Below are 16,072 nucleotides of genomic sequence, written 5' to 3'. Positions count from 1 at the left end.
TATATCGTGAATATTTAAAGATTAATCCGCCCAATGAATAAATTTAATGCATAAATTCGACTGTATGTGTGTGTATATATATAACATGAATTAAGGGATAATTTAATTATATTTTTAAGCATGTGTGTAGTTATATATGCATGTATGATTAAGAAGGGCTAAAATAGTTGCACATGTACGTCAAGGCTGGTGCTATTTCCAATCAATTCAAAGGAAGCAGGAAAGATAAATCAAGTGGAGCGAGTAAGCCCCAGTCCCCACCATTGGAAAGCCCCTTCAATCTTTTTACTACTCTTCTTTCTAATTAATCATGTATGGGTCCCCCCTTTTTTTTTTTTTTTTTTTTGCCCTCTTTGAAAAAATAATAATTAAACTATAACATGATAAGACCGATATTGGATTCACAAAATATAAAGTTGGTCTGGTTGAAAAGGATACAAAAAAATGACAAGAACCCTTGGAAACATTTGAATTGAAACAATATTTTTATTATAGCTAGAAAACCAGCTTCTAATACACACATGACCATCCAATTAATTATATACATAATATCTTCATATATATATATATATATAATATTAATGCTTGCCTCTATCATGTTATGATGATTGTTTGTACACATGACATGAGTGATCATATTCGGTTGAATTGTATTTTATTGATTTAGTTCTCTTATTCTCCGGAATATATATTTTGATGCTATAAATTGTCTGATACATAATAAGCACACACAAAAAAAAAACTCAGATCTAATATATATACATATTCCCTCTATAAAAACAAATATCATGAGTTTTTTCGGATTTTTTTTTCTTGTTAGACTTGGCGTAGATATTTTTGAATTTTGATCAGTGATGTACATATATAACGTGCACAAATAGACCCATATAATAAAATGTCCGTGACGTGCCCCGCGCACGCATATGTAATTTGTATGTATGTTTTAAATGTATGTATGTTTATATCCACGCGCACACATGAATATGTGCATATATATATACATAGACATGTATATAAGTGATTGATTCTTGATTTCTTCACACACTTGATTTTTATCTGCCAGTTTGGAGCACATATATTTTATTCCTGTGTTCAATTAATGCAGCCAATAAAACTTCTGGCATCACATCTATGACTCGCAATATTCGTACATCCAAGTAACTGAGATTTCCACCTCTTTTTCTCTAGCTACTACATCCACTCAACAAACTCATCATTTCTATTGATCAAGAATTTCAATTTCAGCTGGAAAAATCTTCCAAAAAAGGGCTCTGCCCACATTAATCTGATATGTTGCATGAACAATTAGGAATCCCAGCTTGTTTTTCATCGGGAGAGAAGTTAACAGATGATCCTAATGCAATCACCAGATCAGGCCAGAATCTTTTCATGTCCGTATACCGGACCAAAATAGCCGATCAATGTCGTTTGATCACCGTAACATGGTGCAAGAATTTGCTACTCCATGGCTTGTCTATATCAGTACAAGGCCCAGAGCTCGACAGCCAGTACAGCTGCAAAATCGAGCTCAAAACATGGTATTTTTGGAAGAAACAAGGGTCGAAACAGTTCGTGGTAGACGGCAAACCAGTCGACGTTTTCTGGGATCTCAAATCAGCAAGATTCAATGGCGAAACAGAGCCGAGTTCGGATTATTACGTAGCGGTTGTTTGCGATGAAGAGGTGGTTCTAGTTCTGGGGAATTTGAAGAAGGAAGCTTACAGAAAGACGAGATGCAGACCTGCTCTCATCGACCCCATTTTAGTTTCGAGAAAAGAGCATATTTTTGGTAAGAAGAAGTTTCTTACGAGAGTTAAGTTTCACGACAAGGGGAGTGCACATGAGATTTCGATCGAGTGCAAGAACAACGGGGTGGGTCCGGAGATGGAGATTAGGATCGATGGCGATTTGGTTATACACGTGAAGCATCTGCAGTGGAAGTTCAGAGGGAATGAATCGGTTCTTGTAAACAAGGGGAAGATTGAAGTGTTGTGGGATGTTCATGATTGGCTTTTCATCCCCGGTTTACGCCACGCGTCGTTCGTTTTCAAGCCGACCGTATCGTCCACGTCCTCATCCTCGTCCGCCCGGAGATCGAGCTCCGGCTTGTCCTCCGATTCATGTGGGATGCCGGAATTTTGTCTGTTCCTGTACGCCTGGAAGGTGGAGTAATATAATGCCAACAAGAACATATATATATGTGTGAATTTGATGCATAATTTTTCAAAAATTATATAATCATCTCATCGATTTGTATTGTTGATTCACTCGGGTTTTACGTATAATTTTGTTTTGTTTTGTTTTTTTTTTTTTGTATTGAAAATATGGATTGTATTTAGATATATATTATAAATATAGACTATAGAGACTAAATTTTTTTAAAAAATTTACCTTTGAATTCAATGTCCATGGTTTAATTTGGTTTGCCATTTCAATAAAGTTTTATAAACATTTGAAAAGTTGAATTCAAAAGGACCCAAAAAAAAAAAAAAAACACACACACACACAACTTCGACTTCAACTACTATTTTATTTTTTTTGAAATAATACTAATAATAAGTAATTTTGAATAAAAATGAAATATATATTTATATATTCCGTATCTGGTCCAAAAGAATAATTGTGAAATGGAATAGGTAGCTAGCTAGATGGGGCAATTGAAAATGGAAAGTGATTAGGATGAAGATTGGGGGCAAAGCACATGGGAAGTAAGGTGGCCCTCTCTACATAAGTTGGAAGTTTGTAACAGCTGGATGGTATGATTGAACATGACAGATCGGATAATATTATGCAATTCAAATTTTTATATTATTTATTTCAAATCATCTCCATCTTCCCTTTAATAATATTATTATTATAAATATATATATGTTGTTTTAAATTAAATGAAATGTTTTCTCTCTTTCTTTCTCTCTCACTCGTGATCTGATCTTGAAAACTGAGCAATCATATTATTAATTAATCTTTATATATAAATATTTGATATATATGTACATGTAGAGATGGATTTATATGAAAGTTCGCCAAAATGTTTGTTATGTGATGTCTGTAATCGACAGAAGGTTGATTTATCTGTCGAGAAAATGTATGTATAGTATTAAAAAAATTAATATGCCAGCTAAAAGATACTTTCATTGTGAATTCCGCATCTTTGTGTTTCTTATTATGAATATATATAAAAAAAAAAAACAAGCTAGAGCAAGTATGTTGAATTATGGTCAAAATGATTCAAGCTGCTTTGAATAACATTTATTATCAATATTTATTAAAAAAACATTTATTATCAATAGAAATAATTTTTTTAAAATACTATTAAAATAAATATTAATAGTAAAACATTTTTTATTTAACAATTGTGTTTGTGGGTTATATTTGTTTTTTTTTTAAAAAAAATTATTAAATTAAAAAACCCCGTATTGAAAAAATTAATAGCACTGTGAGAGGTTTATGTTAAAATAAAAAGGGACAAGATGTTAAAATTATTTTAAAAAAATAAAAATTTTCTTATTAAAACAAGGGGCAAGAAGAAGATAGGAGGAGTTGAGGATGGTCCGCCCCCTTGGACTCCGTCTCTCTCGCGCGGGAGATTCAATTAATCAAGATTTCGAAGGTGCAAATTTAATTAATTTTGGTAATTTAATACTTATCATTGTTATTCTGCCTCATCATGTTGCGGTGAGACAGTTCGATGCAAGCAATCAACTCATGATGCCTCGATTTATTTCATGGTCCAAAACAAATGAAAAAATATCGAATGAAAACGGTCCGAGAAATTAAAATATGGAGGATGATCCTATATATATTTATTGCCAATAAGTATAGAACCATATCTTCAGGCGTTGTAATCTGAATGAAACCAGCATTACAATGTTATGATCTTGAGCCAAATCCAAACAGCTTCGCAAAGAAGTTGTTGTTCTTCGCGCGAGGGGGGTCGACCGGTTTTGCTGGCGCCTTCCCAGTTGGCTGCAGAGGAGGTGGTGCAAGTTTACCTGCGGAGAACAAATCATGTAGGTATATACAATCAGCCTTTTTTTATTTGCAGCAACAATGGATTCTGAGTTAAAACTTAAAATCGATCGTTTGAAAAAAAAGGTGAAAATAAGATAATATGTATTTACCTGGACTAGCCAAGATCTTCTTGGCTTTTGCTTCATTTGTTTCATTCTGAGGTTTCTTCTCACTTGGTGTCATCACTTTATAGCCAGAGTTCTTCCCCGGCGTCTTACGGTCTGTGTGTTCTCTGCTATCCAGCTTGCCTGTAAGCACCATTTGAGCGAAGTGGGAAAAAAAATGATTAAATTTAGGATGTGGCAATGTTTTCTCAGGAAATTTCCTTTCAAGGTCAAGATCAGCTTACCTCCACCGGGAGATTTCCCGTATATGCGACGCAGAACTTCAAAGAAATTGATGTCTCTTTGGTCTTGCATCACTGCAATGTTTAAAAGACAGATTTTGATATTTAGTTCATGAGTCTCCAGGCATTGTTATAGTCAGGACAGGACTAGAAAATCGACAAATTAGGACTCTGCAGAGACCACCACCCCGAGTGCCACCCATTGGATTAGCCCTTATAGATAGTCAAGAAATGATGATGAAGACATACATTGATCGAAAAGGGTATTTCGGTAATTTGGGGATGATCCGACAGACAGCAACTGAACTGCCTCAGCATCTCTGGTCATTGACAGCTTAGGGGAGGTGCTTAAGTTCTGTGTGTCTAATAGAATGCCTGCAAGCTATTCAAGAAAATACAAGTAACTTTCTTGTAAACCACACGCACACACACACGCTCGCTTGCGCGCAAAGACACTAAAATAAATGAAAACCAGACACAACATAGACTCAATCTGACATGTATGCAGTAAACCAACTCAAGAAATGCTAATAATTTTGTGTACCATAAGTTTTTTCAAGACTGGAGTTTGAAGTAGGTCGTAGGCATCCTCACAGTAATTGTCTGTAAGAATAGTGCAAGCTGATCCAGCCTTAACATGTAAAACATGAGACATAAAAAAAGTTAGGCTTGTTCATTCTTATATAGGCATTGGATCGAACGTAAGGGATGTTTGATCTATTCTGAACCTCTCCATTTGTCCTCAAGATATCCTCCCCTACTACAAGAATGCTCAGTTTCTTTGTCATCATTAAAGTTTCCAAGTCAACCTACAAAATAACAAATAGAAGAATCAGAAACAAATGTTCCTATGAATAAAATGGGGAATTCAAAAGAGCCTCATCTGTACAGGAGCACCTCATCGGAAAACAGCAAAGCATTGGCATCAAGATTAACATGATGAAAAAGCCACGCCGCTTGTCGCTGGTTCCACATTTTCCCTCTCCTTATATTCATCACAGGCACTACAAATTCCGAACTGTTACCTTTCCCATCTCCTCCTTTTTTATTAGACGTCCTCATTGCGTTTTCCAACAACCACGCGTAGCATATTGCTGCCACCATCGAGCTCGTACCTAAAACAATCAAAACCAGATATCAACTAACAGAAAATGGCCAAAGAAAAAGTCAATCCAAGCATGAAAATCTGCTTCTCAACCGAAAATACATGAAGTCGGTTCTTCGAAAACATGTAGAGTTTGATACTAGATCTCTCTAGTCTCTGACTACGCGGTTAGACCAAACTTAGGTAGTGTTTTGGAGAGCTTCTAAGAAGCACTTATAAGCTTTTCTTTCACAAAAATTTGAAATTTTGTGAAAGAAAAGCTGAAAAGTGCTTCGTATAAACTCTCTCAAACACTACTTTATTCAACTAGTAAACTACTTGATGCGCTGTAGTGTAGCAAAACTTATAAACTCAAACTGAGCATGCTCGAAATGTTAAGAGGGCAGATTAATTCAAACTCAAAAGGAATTAGTTGAGATGGATCAGATGATGAATCTTGAACAAAAGAAACTCAACTGTTAGAAGGTCCAGAGAGAACAATCTTGGCCTTTCCATCAATCTCTCCGCTTAAAATCTTGCCAATTTTCACCCTTTGCTCATCCAAGAAACGGTTTAAATCCGGACCTTTCGTTTCTTCATCCTCGAATATCCCATCATCGTCGATAGATCTTGCCAAGATTCTGCGATTTCTGCTGGAGGATGAAGATGCTGATCTCCTGTGGACCGACTCCACCAAATCCCGCGGCGACGACAAAGGCTCAGCCACCGGAACGGTGCACGTGGTAGAGGAAATCGATCTCCGGTGAGCTGATTCGATGAGGTTTTTCGGAGGGGATAGCAAATTGTTGTCCAAGATGGTTGTCTGTCCGTTATTAGAGGGACTTTGTATTTTGAAATGTCGTTTGGAATTGGAGGGAAGGGTGGTTGGGGTTGGGATCGGGTGTGGCACTGGTGCAGTGGGTTCGGTTTGGAAACGGGATCTGCGGAGCATTGATTGGCGGGGAGGTAGGGGTGCCTGAGGGCTGGTGGGGCTTGGTGGGTTAGGTTCGGGGGAGAGTGTAGGTTCGGAGTTTGGGTTGGGGAACTTGAGGCTGTTGGAGAGCCACTTCTGTATGTCTGATGCAGGGGATAATTCTTCGGATGGAGGATCCAATTTAGTTTCGGATCTGTTCCGGGCTGTTTTTGAGAGGATTTCCCCGCTGTATCCTTCTACTGCTCTGTGCCTGCATTTTTAATATTTTCTTTAGTTTTGGAAAACCAAAATTAAAAATAAAAGCATATAGGTTGATCAAATTATTTTATTTCTCAAGTACAGAGTAAATATATATTTGTTGATACGATAAGTAAATATTTTACATGGATCTAATCGAATAATATGCATGATTAATTTACCTTCTAGCAGACCTAGAGAGAGGGTCTCTCTTTTCAATTGCGGAAGTCGAAAGCCGGCCTTGAGTTATACCAAACCTAGGGGAGCCAAGGAGTCGAGCCGGGGACTGATCAGCCCCTCTCCCGGGCGACGAAGCCACCATTTCCTTAGCCTTTTCCAGCCACTCTTGAGTCCGTCGACTGCTCACACTTCTCGTGCTCGAATCGAACTCATCCACGTCACGATCAGCGTGATCACGGGCTCTACGTTGCTCGTTCCCACCCGTCAAATTATACGACGTCTTGCTATCCACGACCGTACTGTCTACCTTGCCAAAGAACATGTCATTCATGAAATCAGTCAGATCCGGCTTGCGTCGATCGTTATCGCTCCTCGTCTCGACTAGCTTCCTTTGAAGGCCAATGGATGGCCTAGCTTCATTGGGCAAGCGCCCATCGAATCTCCTAGCCATGGCCTCGGTTCTCATATTTTTTCTAAAGTGCACGTACGCATGGAGGAAATTATATTGTGTGTTTAATTTGGACTGAAAATTCAAGAAGAGATTGGCAAATTGAGGTTGGAGGATTGCATGTTAGCGATTATATTTAAACATATCATGCCGGCCTTGGTTAGTGTCTTTTTGTGTGTTTTTGTATCATTTCGGGGATGGCAAAGCAATTTTTTAGAACAAAACATCGCACACTTTGGGGGTCTAATTCGAGTTTTTAAGTTTCAAAATGAGGCTACTCGGTCCAAGATCTCTTGAGAACAAAGTGAAAGTGATGTTTTCATTTTTTTGCTTGGATCTTGTTTCTTGAAGATTTAAGGGTTGTGTTTATTATTAGTATTTTTTTCGTACATTTCATAGTTTTGGACTTTTAGGTAAGAAAATATGAGAGAAATTAAAAAAACTAAAGTTCGTACGTTTATAATAAAGTGTGTACTATGAAGGGTGGTTTAAGTAAATGGTCGATTACAGAGATTTATTATTATTATTATTATTATTATTATTATTATTATTTTTTTTTTTTTTTTAGTGTGGAGAGCTTTGTTAGAATTTTCGAGACTCGTCCGAAATTCAAGATTTTCTTATCACACGAGATACATATAAATAGAACATGTTCAAATGTCCAAGTTGGTGGAGTAGGTGAACTCTTGACCATAGTTTAGGAGTTCGATTCTCCCTGCCAACACCTTCTTGGACTAGCCTGTCACACAGGGCTTGCCTAATGTGGTTTACCTGACTAGCGTAGTTTGCAAGCTATTGCGTTAGTCCGGGAGTTTATCCAGAGCGCACCGAAAGGTAGCGGCTGCGGGTTCCTACGTCAAAAAAAAAATAGAACATGTTAAAGTATTCGATCTATTCTTCAAATTAATGATTTAATTTTATTTTACCTATTTTATTTTTGTCCCAATTTCAAGATCTTCGTACCCAATATATATAAATAGATTTTGATCTAAAATCTAAATCATATTTCAGGATCTCATATTATGAATTACAAGTCTTCTGATCAACATCAAAATGTGATAAATATAAATAATTGTATTCGTTTTTCATCTATTAAAAAATTGCAAACTACTTCTGCGAACATTACAAAGTTTACTATTCATTTTTTTTTTAAAAAAAATATACAACTTTTTTTCCCCTTTTTAGATTTTGTATTTGGACTAACAAAAAAAGTATTAGTAAATGGTAAAAGACAAATATTTCTATGATACGATCTCGAGTGTTATTTTTTTTAGACGACTTTTTTTATATGAGTTATTCATTAAAAAATATTACAATTTATGCCAAAAGTATTACTTATTATTATAAATATGGATAGAGTTGACCCATCTTATGGATAAGACCGTCTCATAGGAGTGTTATACATAGTAAAATAAATAATTCAGTTAGTAATATGGGCTCGTGAAAAGTCAAAGTGATACTTGGCCCAAAATGTTCACACGTGCGAAGGTAGAGCCCTGGAGAGTTTGGACTATGTCAAGGCACAAGGGTTTATAAAATTTGAGTAAATAATTGTTTAAACAAAATTCGAAGAAACGGTTTAAAAAATATATTCTCATACACAAATTGTAGTTAATAAAAATATATATTCTCCGTCTTAATTATATAAATTTTATCTTTTTTTTTTTCAATTGTCCTAAATATTTAAGATTTTCTAATTTTTTACTACTATTTTTAATAATTAAGTCTTAAAAAACGTCCAACTATTTTTTGAATTAATTAAATAATAGAACATTTTTTTCTTAAATTTGGAGTTTCCAATATTTTCGTAATGTTTGAAAAAACACACAAATTTATATATTTGAGACGAATGAATATTATACTAAGTTTTAAAATTCAGTTGTGGTACGCTAACTTTTAATTTTTGATTATTTTAATCAAATTACGGATATAACATCAAACAAATCTAGCAATTTTTTATGTTATATAAGTTTTTTTTTAGTGCTATATCAGTATTTTTCAGTGTCACATCAATAATTGAACTAAAATAGCAGAAAATTAAAAATTAGTATACCACAACTAAATTAAAAAATTTAGTTAACCACAACTAATATAGGAAAAAAAAAGTTGGGAAAACAAAACTATATCCCAATTATTTAATATCTACTAATTGAACCAAACACCAAACATTTTGTTGGAAGGCAGGCTTGCCATTAGCATTAAAAAAAAAAGAAAAAAGAAGGAAAAGGAAGCCATTTTCGAAGCATTTGGGCAACTTTTGAATTTCCAATTGTGAGATTATTTATATACACACACTAGTGAAGTAATTTGCTTTTTCCCATGCAAAGAGGGACAAAACTCATTGCACCAATTTAAACATTGTATGTATGATGTATCTCTCAGAATTCCCATATATTCCCTCCAAGAAAATCCTAATTACATAAGCAAAGCCAACTTTTAAGCAAAATTCCAATCACATAAATCATAAACCATCCATAAATTATTGAATTAACATTTAAAAAACCAACTCTTCAGCATTATTAAGAGTCATTTTACCATTCCCTTCAATATAATATATCCAAATAATTAATTTGATGAAAAATATATCCTCTTAAAGATGTAATTTAGGTACAGCTTGACTAGTTCTCCTACATTAGGAGTAACTGCCACCCTTGAGCTCCAAAACAAGACAAATACATACACAATTTTTTTTCCAAGAATATTACATATTCTCAATGATGTTATATATATACACATAGATATAGATATATAGATGAAGCCTAAGTATATTAGGTCCAACACTTTTCCTCTCATTGGAATCAAAGAGCTAATAGTTAACTTGAATTAATAACCAAGAAGTCATCAATGGCGCTTCAAGCTTTTCTTGTAGCTTCCTTGGTTTTCTCTTGTCTTGCATCCGCTTCCAACGGATCAATGACGTTCTCCTCCATTCAGCAAACCTTGATCGTCACTGCTTCACTGCATCCTGGACAAGGTAAGATTCCGAACCATCGTCGTCTTACTAATCCTAACTTAAACAAGAATTTTCAGTACATGGTGTAATCAGTTGAGCAACATGTATGGTATGAGATGTAAATCAATTTTCAGGCTTTTGCAAGAAAGGCAACTGTATCCACACCAAAGCCAAAACAATTAACTCTCCTTTTCCCAATACTTTCACAAGTAACATGTTTTCTCTTGCTCAATTCACATAAATTTGAACCTTGCAGTTCTGAAAGCTGAAGAAGACAAAATAACAGTCACATGGGCACTCAACACCAGCCTCCAAACCGGCGTAGATTCGACTTACAAGACGGTAAAGATCAAGCTATGCTACGCCCCCATCAGCCAAAAAGATCGTGGTTGGAGGAAAACAGTGGACGATTTAGAAAAAGACAAGACATGTCAACACAAGATAGGTGTCCAGCCATACACGAACGCTTCTAACAATTCCTTAACATGGATAGTTCAAAGGGATGTGCCTACTGCAACATATTTCATCAGGGTTTATGCATGTAACTCTGCTGACGAAGAGGTAGCCTACGGCCAAACAACGGATTCAAAGAAAAACAGCAATTTGTTTGAGGTGAGGGCGATTTCAGGGCGTCATACTTCACTGGATATTGCCTCAGTCTGCTTCTCTGCTTTCTCTGTCGTATCCTTGTTTGGTTTCTTTTTCATGGAGAAGAGAAAGGCCAAAGCTTTGCAAACTAAGTGATGCAATATTTGAAAAGTTTTAAAGTCTGTTATGTTTGGTTAGAGAAATTCACACTCATCTAGCTCTTGAATAACATATAAGGGGTTTATGTTTGGTTAGAGAAATTCACACTCATCTAGCTCTTGAATAACATATAAGGAGTTTTGGAAGTTCAGGTTTGGGTAATACTATAAGGAGTTTTATGCGCGCAAGTTAATTATCGATCATGTTGTATACATTCGTCTCTTATTATGTCTTATGCTATTTTCTTGAAATTCTAGGGATGAAAAGGGAAGGGAATAAAGAATTCCAGGTTATTAATCATCCTTTAATTCAAAATGGATCATGATGTCAACTCCAGCTAGATGCATTTACTTGCTAATTGGCTACTGATTCATCTGTTTTCCCTCTTTTGGGAGTGTGTTCATCTATTAGAAATTTTAAGGGTAGTCCATTAGTTATATCTGATATAACTAAAAGCACAAACAATATATCATATGATGTTTCATTCGTGTATTAAGTTGGTAAACTACTCAGTACACAAGGAAAAAATGAAAATATCTTACAAGGAGAATGGAGAAGTAAAAGGGACCAATCTTGAACCTTTCAGCATCTTTTAGAATAAACTTACTGCCGATGAAATATGTCAACACTAAAGTTACAAGTCGATATTTCTTCTGTCTATCTAGCTGAAAACCATTTCAGTCGTTCCCATTCTATCTGTACCACAGAGTAACAATCTATCATGAAAAAGGTCGACACGACCAAATGAATTAGTACTGGGAGGGCATTCCAATGCTGCTTCAAGAACTCGATGGTGAACACCATGGGTGTCAACACAATGCCCGCCCTTGTGGTCGTGACCGGCAATACAGACCTTTACGCATTTGTATCGATGTATCAAATCCATCACTTCCATATAATTCCATAAAAGTGCTTCATTGCTTGATGCTCCAGGATCCAAAGGTAGATGGCAGCATATGATAACCTTCTGGTCTACCTTGGTCGCATCTTGAAGGACACGATCCAACCATTCCATCTGCTCTTTCCCCACTCCCCCATTGAACATAAGGAACCTTCGGTCCAGACCAAGAAGACCATTCGGGCTATTCTTATCTGAATTTGGATTTCTCTCCTTCAGAAAATTCAAGGCCCTCAATGTATTTGGATGATCCTTCGGCCAACCTATTGCACTGATATCATAACCATCTAGCACTACAAATCGGTACTCAGGAATTGGAGAGAACTCATAATAAGCAAGACATTCACGATTATGAATGTTTAGTATTGGAAGCAACTTCTCACGAGGGAGATTGTAAAGACAGTGATTGCCAATCATGTGATATACAGGGCCATTGAAAATACTAAACTCGTTGACAATTTTATTGACAGCAGTAAGAGATTGGTCCTTAGGGCAGAAGCCGTCAACAATATCCCCAAAATTAATTACAAACTTCAGTTGTTGTTCATTCCATTTCTTTGCTGCTCTTTGCAAAACAAGCAAGCTATGCCTGTAATAGCGTGGAACGCCAAGGAATGAGCGGCCATCAGGGATGTCAGCATACTGGACATCTGATATCACCCCGAAGGAAACCAGTGGTTGCCTCCCTTGAGCGCTTACTACTCCATTTGCATAACCCATTGAGCAGCAAGAAAAGAATCCTGGACAGTGAAAATAATGATTAAATTATTTACAAGCGTTATATTTAAAACGAAAGTGGTGAAACCATGAACAAGGACCTGGAATTCCATATTTTGCCCAAACACTCTCTTGCTATCATATTTGGTAAAATAAAATAAGACAAGCAAACAAGAACTTTTCAACAGTTTACTGATATATAGCACCATTTCGATTTGTAAAAATCAAATATATTACTTTACGAACAAGAGTAGCCACAGCCCGAAAACCGATCACGGTTTGTCAAGGAATATCCCTACCCGGAAATCGCCTGACAAACTTAGCAATCAAATCATATGAAACTTTATCTAAATACCCAAACCAACCATTAAGAAAAAGAACAGAAATAACTCTAAACAGATTGGATCCGAGAAAGCATACCAACACTAGAGCTAGCATTACAAAACAGATATACTAAATCTCAAATTTCAATCCAGAGAATAACTGGCACCATCGCACCATCTTCAAGGAAAAAAATTACCAACAAAATAACATGCAGGGGACGTGCGGTTTTGAAAAGGAAGAAAACATTCGCACGCATGAAAGGAAAAAAAAAAACCCAATTATCAATCACATTCACACGCCCCAACACCCTTGAATTGTTTTGCATCCCTTTGCAATCAGGGACACAGAAACACAAAGCTGCGCACAATTCCAAAACCCGAGCTTTTTGGAAAAAATAAAATAAAAAATTAAGTGGCCCAATTCAGAGAGCATAAACAGTACAGCAAATTAGCATGAATTAAAATTGAAAATCACGATCAAAACCAAAATACAAAATGAACTAATTACGAACCCAACCCAAAAAATCCGATGCTCCTCCGATGATGTATCTCGATCAGAAAAGGAGTTTCTTTATTATTAAAGAAACCAACATCAATGGCGGTGCCTCTTTCTTTCTCTCTCGCTCCCGCAACCTTTTTGGAGATGGAAGCTTTTATTAATGATGTGGCACCTGGCCTACCGTTACATGTCGGTTAACTTATGGCATCTGGAATTGGATTCGGACTCTTTTTATTTATTTATTATTTTTTTTGGACGGATTTTTATTTATTTATTTATTTATTATTTAAAAATTTTGAAATAAAGATTATAAGGAAGCTGAATTTTTTAAAACTAAAAAACATCCTCACTTCATAATTATTTTATCTAACTAATTATAAAAATAAATCTTATAAAAGATCTTTTAATTTTATGATCTCTAAACTTTTTATACAAAAAAATCTTTTAACACCAACAGTATTATACACAAAAATATAATTGGGAGATAATTATTATTATTTTTTGGACGAATTGGGAGATTATATTACTATTTATTATGAAAATATATTTAATAATTAATATTTCTTTTGAAAGAATTTAATAATTAATATTAAACACAAAAACTCTTGACGGTCTCACGAGTCAAATTCGTGAAACAGATCTTTTATTTGGGTCACCCATTAAAAAAAAGAGTAACATTTTTGTGAGACGGTTTCATCCGTGAGACGGGTCAATTCTACCCATATTTATAATAATAAGTAATACTTTTGACATAAATTGTAATACTTTTTAATGAATAACCCATATAAAAGATCCGTCTCATAAATATGACCCTTGAGACCGTCTCATAGAAGTTTTTGTCTAAAAAAAATTATTTATTCTGTAAAAAATATTAATTTTTATTGTAAATATGAGTAAAATTGATCTATCTCATGGATAAAAATCCGTGAAACCATCTCATAAAAAACTAATCGATATTAAATTAACAACACATTGTAACAAAGAAGGGCATAATTCATAATTATATCTTGCTCTCAAAGCTCTCAATTGTCTCTCTAGTTTTGTGCATTTTATTTACATTTTTCAGGTCTTAGATTGAGGCATAATTTCATCACGGTTCGACAATCAACGCATATGAGTACCACGTGACATTTTTTGTTCTTGTTTTCAAATTGAATGATTAGCATTCATAATAAATAATTTCACCCATAAATTCGACACTGAACTGATGCCTTGGGATGCAACGCGATGAATTTAAAGATCATGGATGCTAATTATTTAATTTAGTCGCAAAAAATGAAGTCACACGATCTTCATATGCATTGACCATCAAATCTCAAAGGTCAGCTAAAAGATGAGACAAAATCGAGACACAGTTTGAAGACTATATATAACTAACATAAACAAGCATCGTCATGTTTTTTTGACGGCAAAAAATTCTATGAAACGGTCTCAAGAGTCATATTTATGAGACGGATTTTTTATATGGGTTATCCATTAAAAAGTATTACAATTTATGTCAAAAATATTACTTATTATTATAAATATGGGTAAAATTGACTCGTCTCACGGATGAAACCGTCTCACAAGAGTATTACTCTTTTTTGACTGAGAAATTATAACGTTTATTGATGAAGACAAAAGTCAAATGTTACAATATTAACCAATCAAGATGAAAGATTCTCACGCATCCAACAAAAATATTCGATATTAACCAATCAACATGAAAAACTCTTACACACCCAACAAAAAGATTAAGGGGAAGAAAAAACATATTTAGTTAAAGAATGCACTGTGTTATGACTTACAGTAAATACAAATTCGAAGGTAGAAAATGATGCACCCAATGAGATGAAAATGAAGATTATATATTAAGAAACAGAATAAACCCAGAGGCAAACCTCTGTACAATAAGTAACTCCCTAGCTAAGTGCTAGTTACTCTCTCAACAAGAAATCAAATCTCTCATACCATCTCATACCAACTAACTGCTATTATATATTCTCTTTCCCTTCACGTGTGTTTCGTTTGTTTCTCCTAACATACACTTTGATTGTCTTGGGCTTTTCATCTTCAGTTTCACTTGGGCCCTTTGAATTTGAGGTTCCTGGGCCCAATGGATCAAGATCTTGCATATTTGAATCTGGGCTCATAACAGTACCGGCCTCCTAAAAAATCGCCTTGTCCTCAAGGCGAAATTCAGGAAATTGTCTTTGGAAATCTCCCAGGTTCTCCCATGTTGCTTCCTCATCAGTTCGTCCTTTCCATCGTATTAGGAGCTGTTGATAGGGCTGCACTGCTATGTGTTTAATCCGCCCTGCTAACACCTCATCAGGTTCAAATGTCATGAATAAATCAGTGTCCAGTTCATCTGGTAATCTGATCACAACATCATGGTTACCCACTGCTCGTTTCAAACATGAGACATGAAAGACCGGGTGTACTCTAGACCCCTCAGGTAACTGTAATCTGTAAGCCACTGTCCCCACCTTCTTCTTAATCTTAAAAGGCCCATAAAATCTGGCAGCTAACTTCTGAAAAACTCTTGTGCAAATCGAGTTTTGTCGATGTGGTCGCAACTTCAAATACACCATATCACCTTCCTGAAAATCAACATCTCTCCGCTTTTTGTTAGCCTGCTTCGTCATATGTTGTTGAGCTCTTTCAAGATTATATTTCAGCTGCCTTAATAGTTCATCGCTATCCACAAGGCCTG

At 35.4% G+C, this 16,072-nt stretch overlaps 4 protein-coding genes across 8 annotated transcripts; 2 read left to right on the top strand and 2 right to left on the bottom strand.

The window, feature by feature from the left end:
* Positions 1-173: 173 nt before the first annotated feature.
* On the top strand, positions 174-2,172 carry LOC140867802 (uncharacterized). Its single transcript, XM_073272865.1, has 2 exons — positions 174-243; positions 1,310-2,172. Exons 1-2 carry the CDS (start codon positions 174-176, stop codon positions 2,170-2,172), a joined length of 933 nt encoding a protein of 310 aa, XP_073128966.1.
* A 7,765-nt stretch (positions 2,173-9,937) lies between these two features.
* Positions 9,938-10,937, top strand: LOC140874624 (high-affinity nitrate transporter 3.1-like). Its single transcript, XM_073277962.1, has 2 exons — positions 9,938-10,214; positions 10,450-10,937. Exons 1-2 carry the CDS (start codon positions 10,085-10,087, stop codon positions 10,935-10,937), a joined length of 618 nt encoding a protein of 205 aa, XP_073134063.1. The 5' UTR covers positions 9,938-10,084.
* LOC140874623 (manganese-dependent ADP-ribose/CDP-alcohol diphosphatase) lies at positions 10,183-13,543 on the bottom strand. 5 transcript variants are annotated; one of them, XR_012148178.1, is made up of 3 exons: positions 13,391-13,543; positions 11,483-12,578; positions 10,183-10,205 (listed from the first exon to the last, which is right to left on the bottom strand). XR_012148178.1 is itself a non-coding variant. In XM_073277960.1 (2 exons), exon 2 carries the CDS (start codon positions 12,556-12,558, stop codon positions 11,602-11,604), a length of 957 nt encoding a protein of 318 aa, XP_073134061.1. In that variant the 5' UTR covers positions 12,559-12,578; positions 13,396-13,543; the 3' UTR covers positions 11,134-11,601. The 5 variants fall into 5 exon arrangements, 2 of the variants coding, with proteins under 2 accessions (XP_073134061.1, XP_073134060.1); XR_012148177.1 differs by having other exon boundaries at positions 10,189-10,198; XR_012148176.1 differs by lacking the exon at positions 10,183-10,205 and adding an exon at positions 10,225-10,247.
* A 1,981-nt stretch (positions 13,544-15,524) lies between these two features.
* Positions 15,525-16,004, bottom strand: LOC140867791 (uncharacterized). Its single transcript, XM_073272853.1, has one exon. The coding sequence runs from the start codon at positions 16,002-16,004 to the stop codon at positions 15,525-15,527; it is 480 nt and encodes a 159-aa protein (XP_073128954.1).
* Positions 16,005-16,072: the final 68 nt, after the last annotated feature.

Source organism: Henckelia pumila, chromosome 1, assembly GCF_033568475.1.
Source record: "Henckelia pumila isolate YLH828 chromosome 1, ASM3356847v2, whole genome shotgun sequence".
Classification (NCBI taxonomy): domain Eukaryota; kingdom Viridiplantae; phylum Streptophyta; class Magnoliopsida; order Lamiales; family Gesneriaceae; genus Henckelia; species Henckelia pumila.
Note: the sequence above shows the minus strand (reverse complement) of the source record. Positions and strands in the feature narration are given on the sequence as shown.

Excerpts from the sequence above, each read along its gene's own strand:
- LOC140867802 (XM_073272865.1), top strand. The coding sequence starts at position 174 with ATGTACGTCAAGGCTGGTGCTATTTCCAATCAATTCAAAGGAAGCAGG. Across the intron at positions 244-1,309 it reads AGATAAATCAAGTGGAGCGA|GAATCCCAGCTTGTTTTTCA; the intron begins GTAAGCCCCAGT and ends ATGAACAATTAG.
- LOC140874624 (XM_073277962.1), top strand. The coding sequence starts at position 10,085 with ATGGCGCTTCAAGCTTTTCTTGTAGCTTCCTTGGTTTTCTCTTGTCTT. Across the intron at positions 10,215-10,449 it reads TTCACTGCATCCTGGACAAG|TTCTGAAAGCTGAAGAAGAC; the intron begins GTAAGATTCCGA and ends TGAACCTTGCAG.
- LOC140874623 (XM_073277960.1), bottom strand. The coding sequence starts at position 12,558 with ATGGGTTATGCAAATGGAGTAGTAAGCGCTCAAGGGAGGCAACCACTG.
- LOC140867791 (XM_073272853.1), bottom strand. The coding sequence starts at position 16,004 with ATGACGAAGCAGGCTAACAAAAAGCGGAGAGATGTTGATTTTCAGGAA.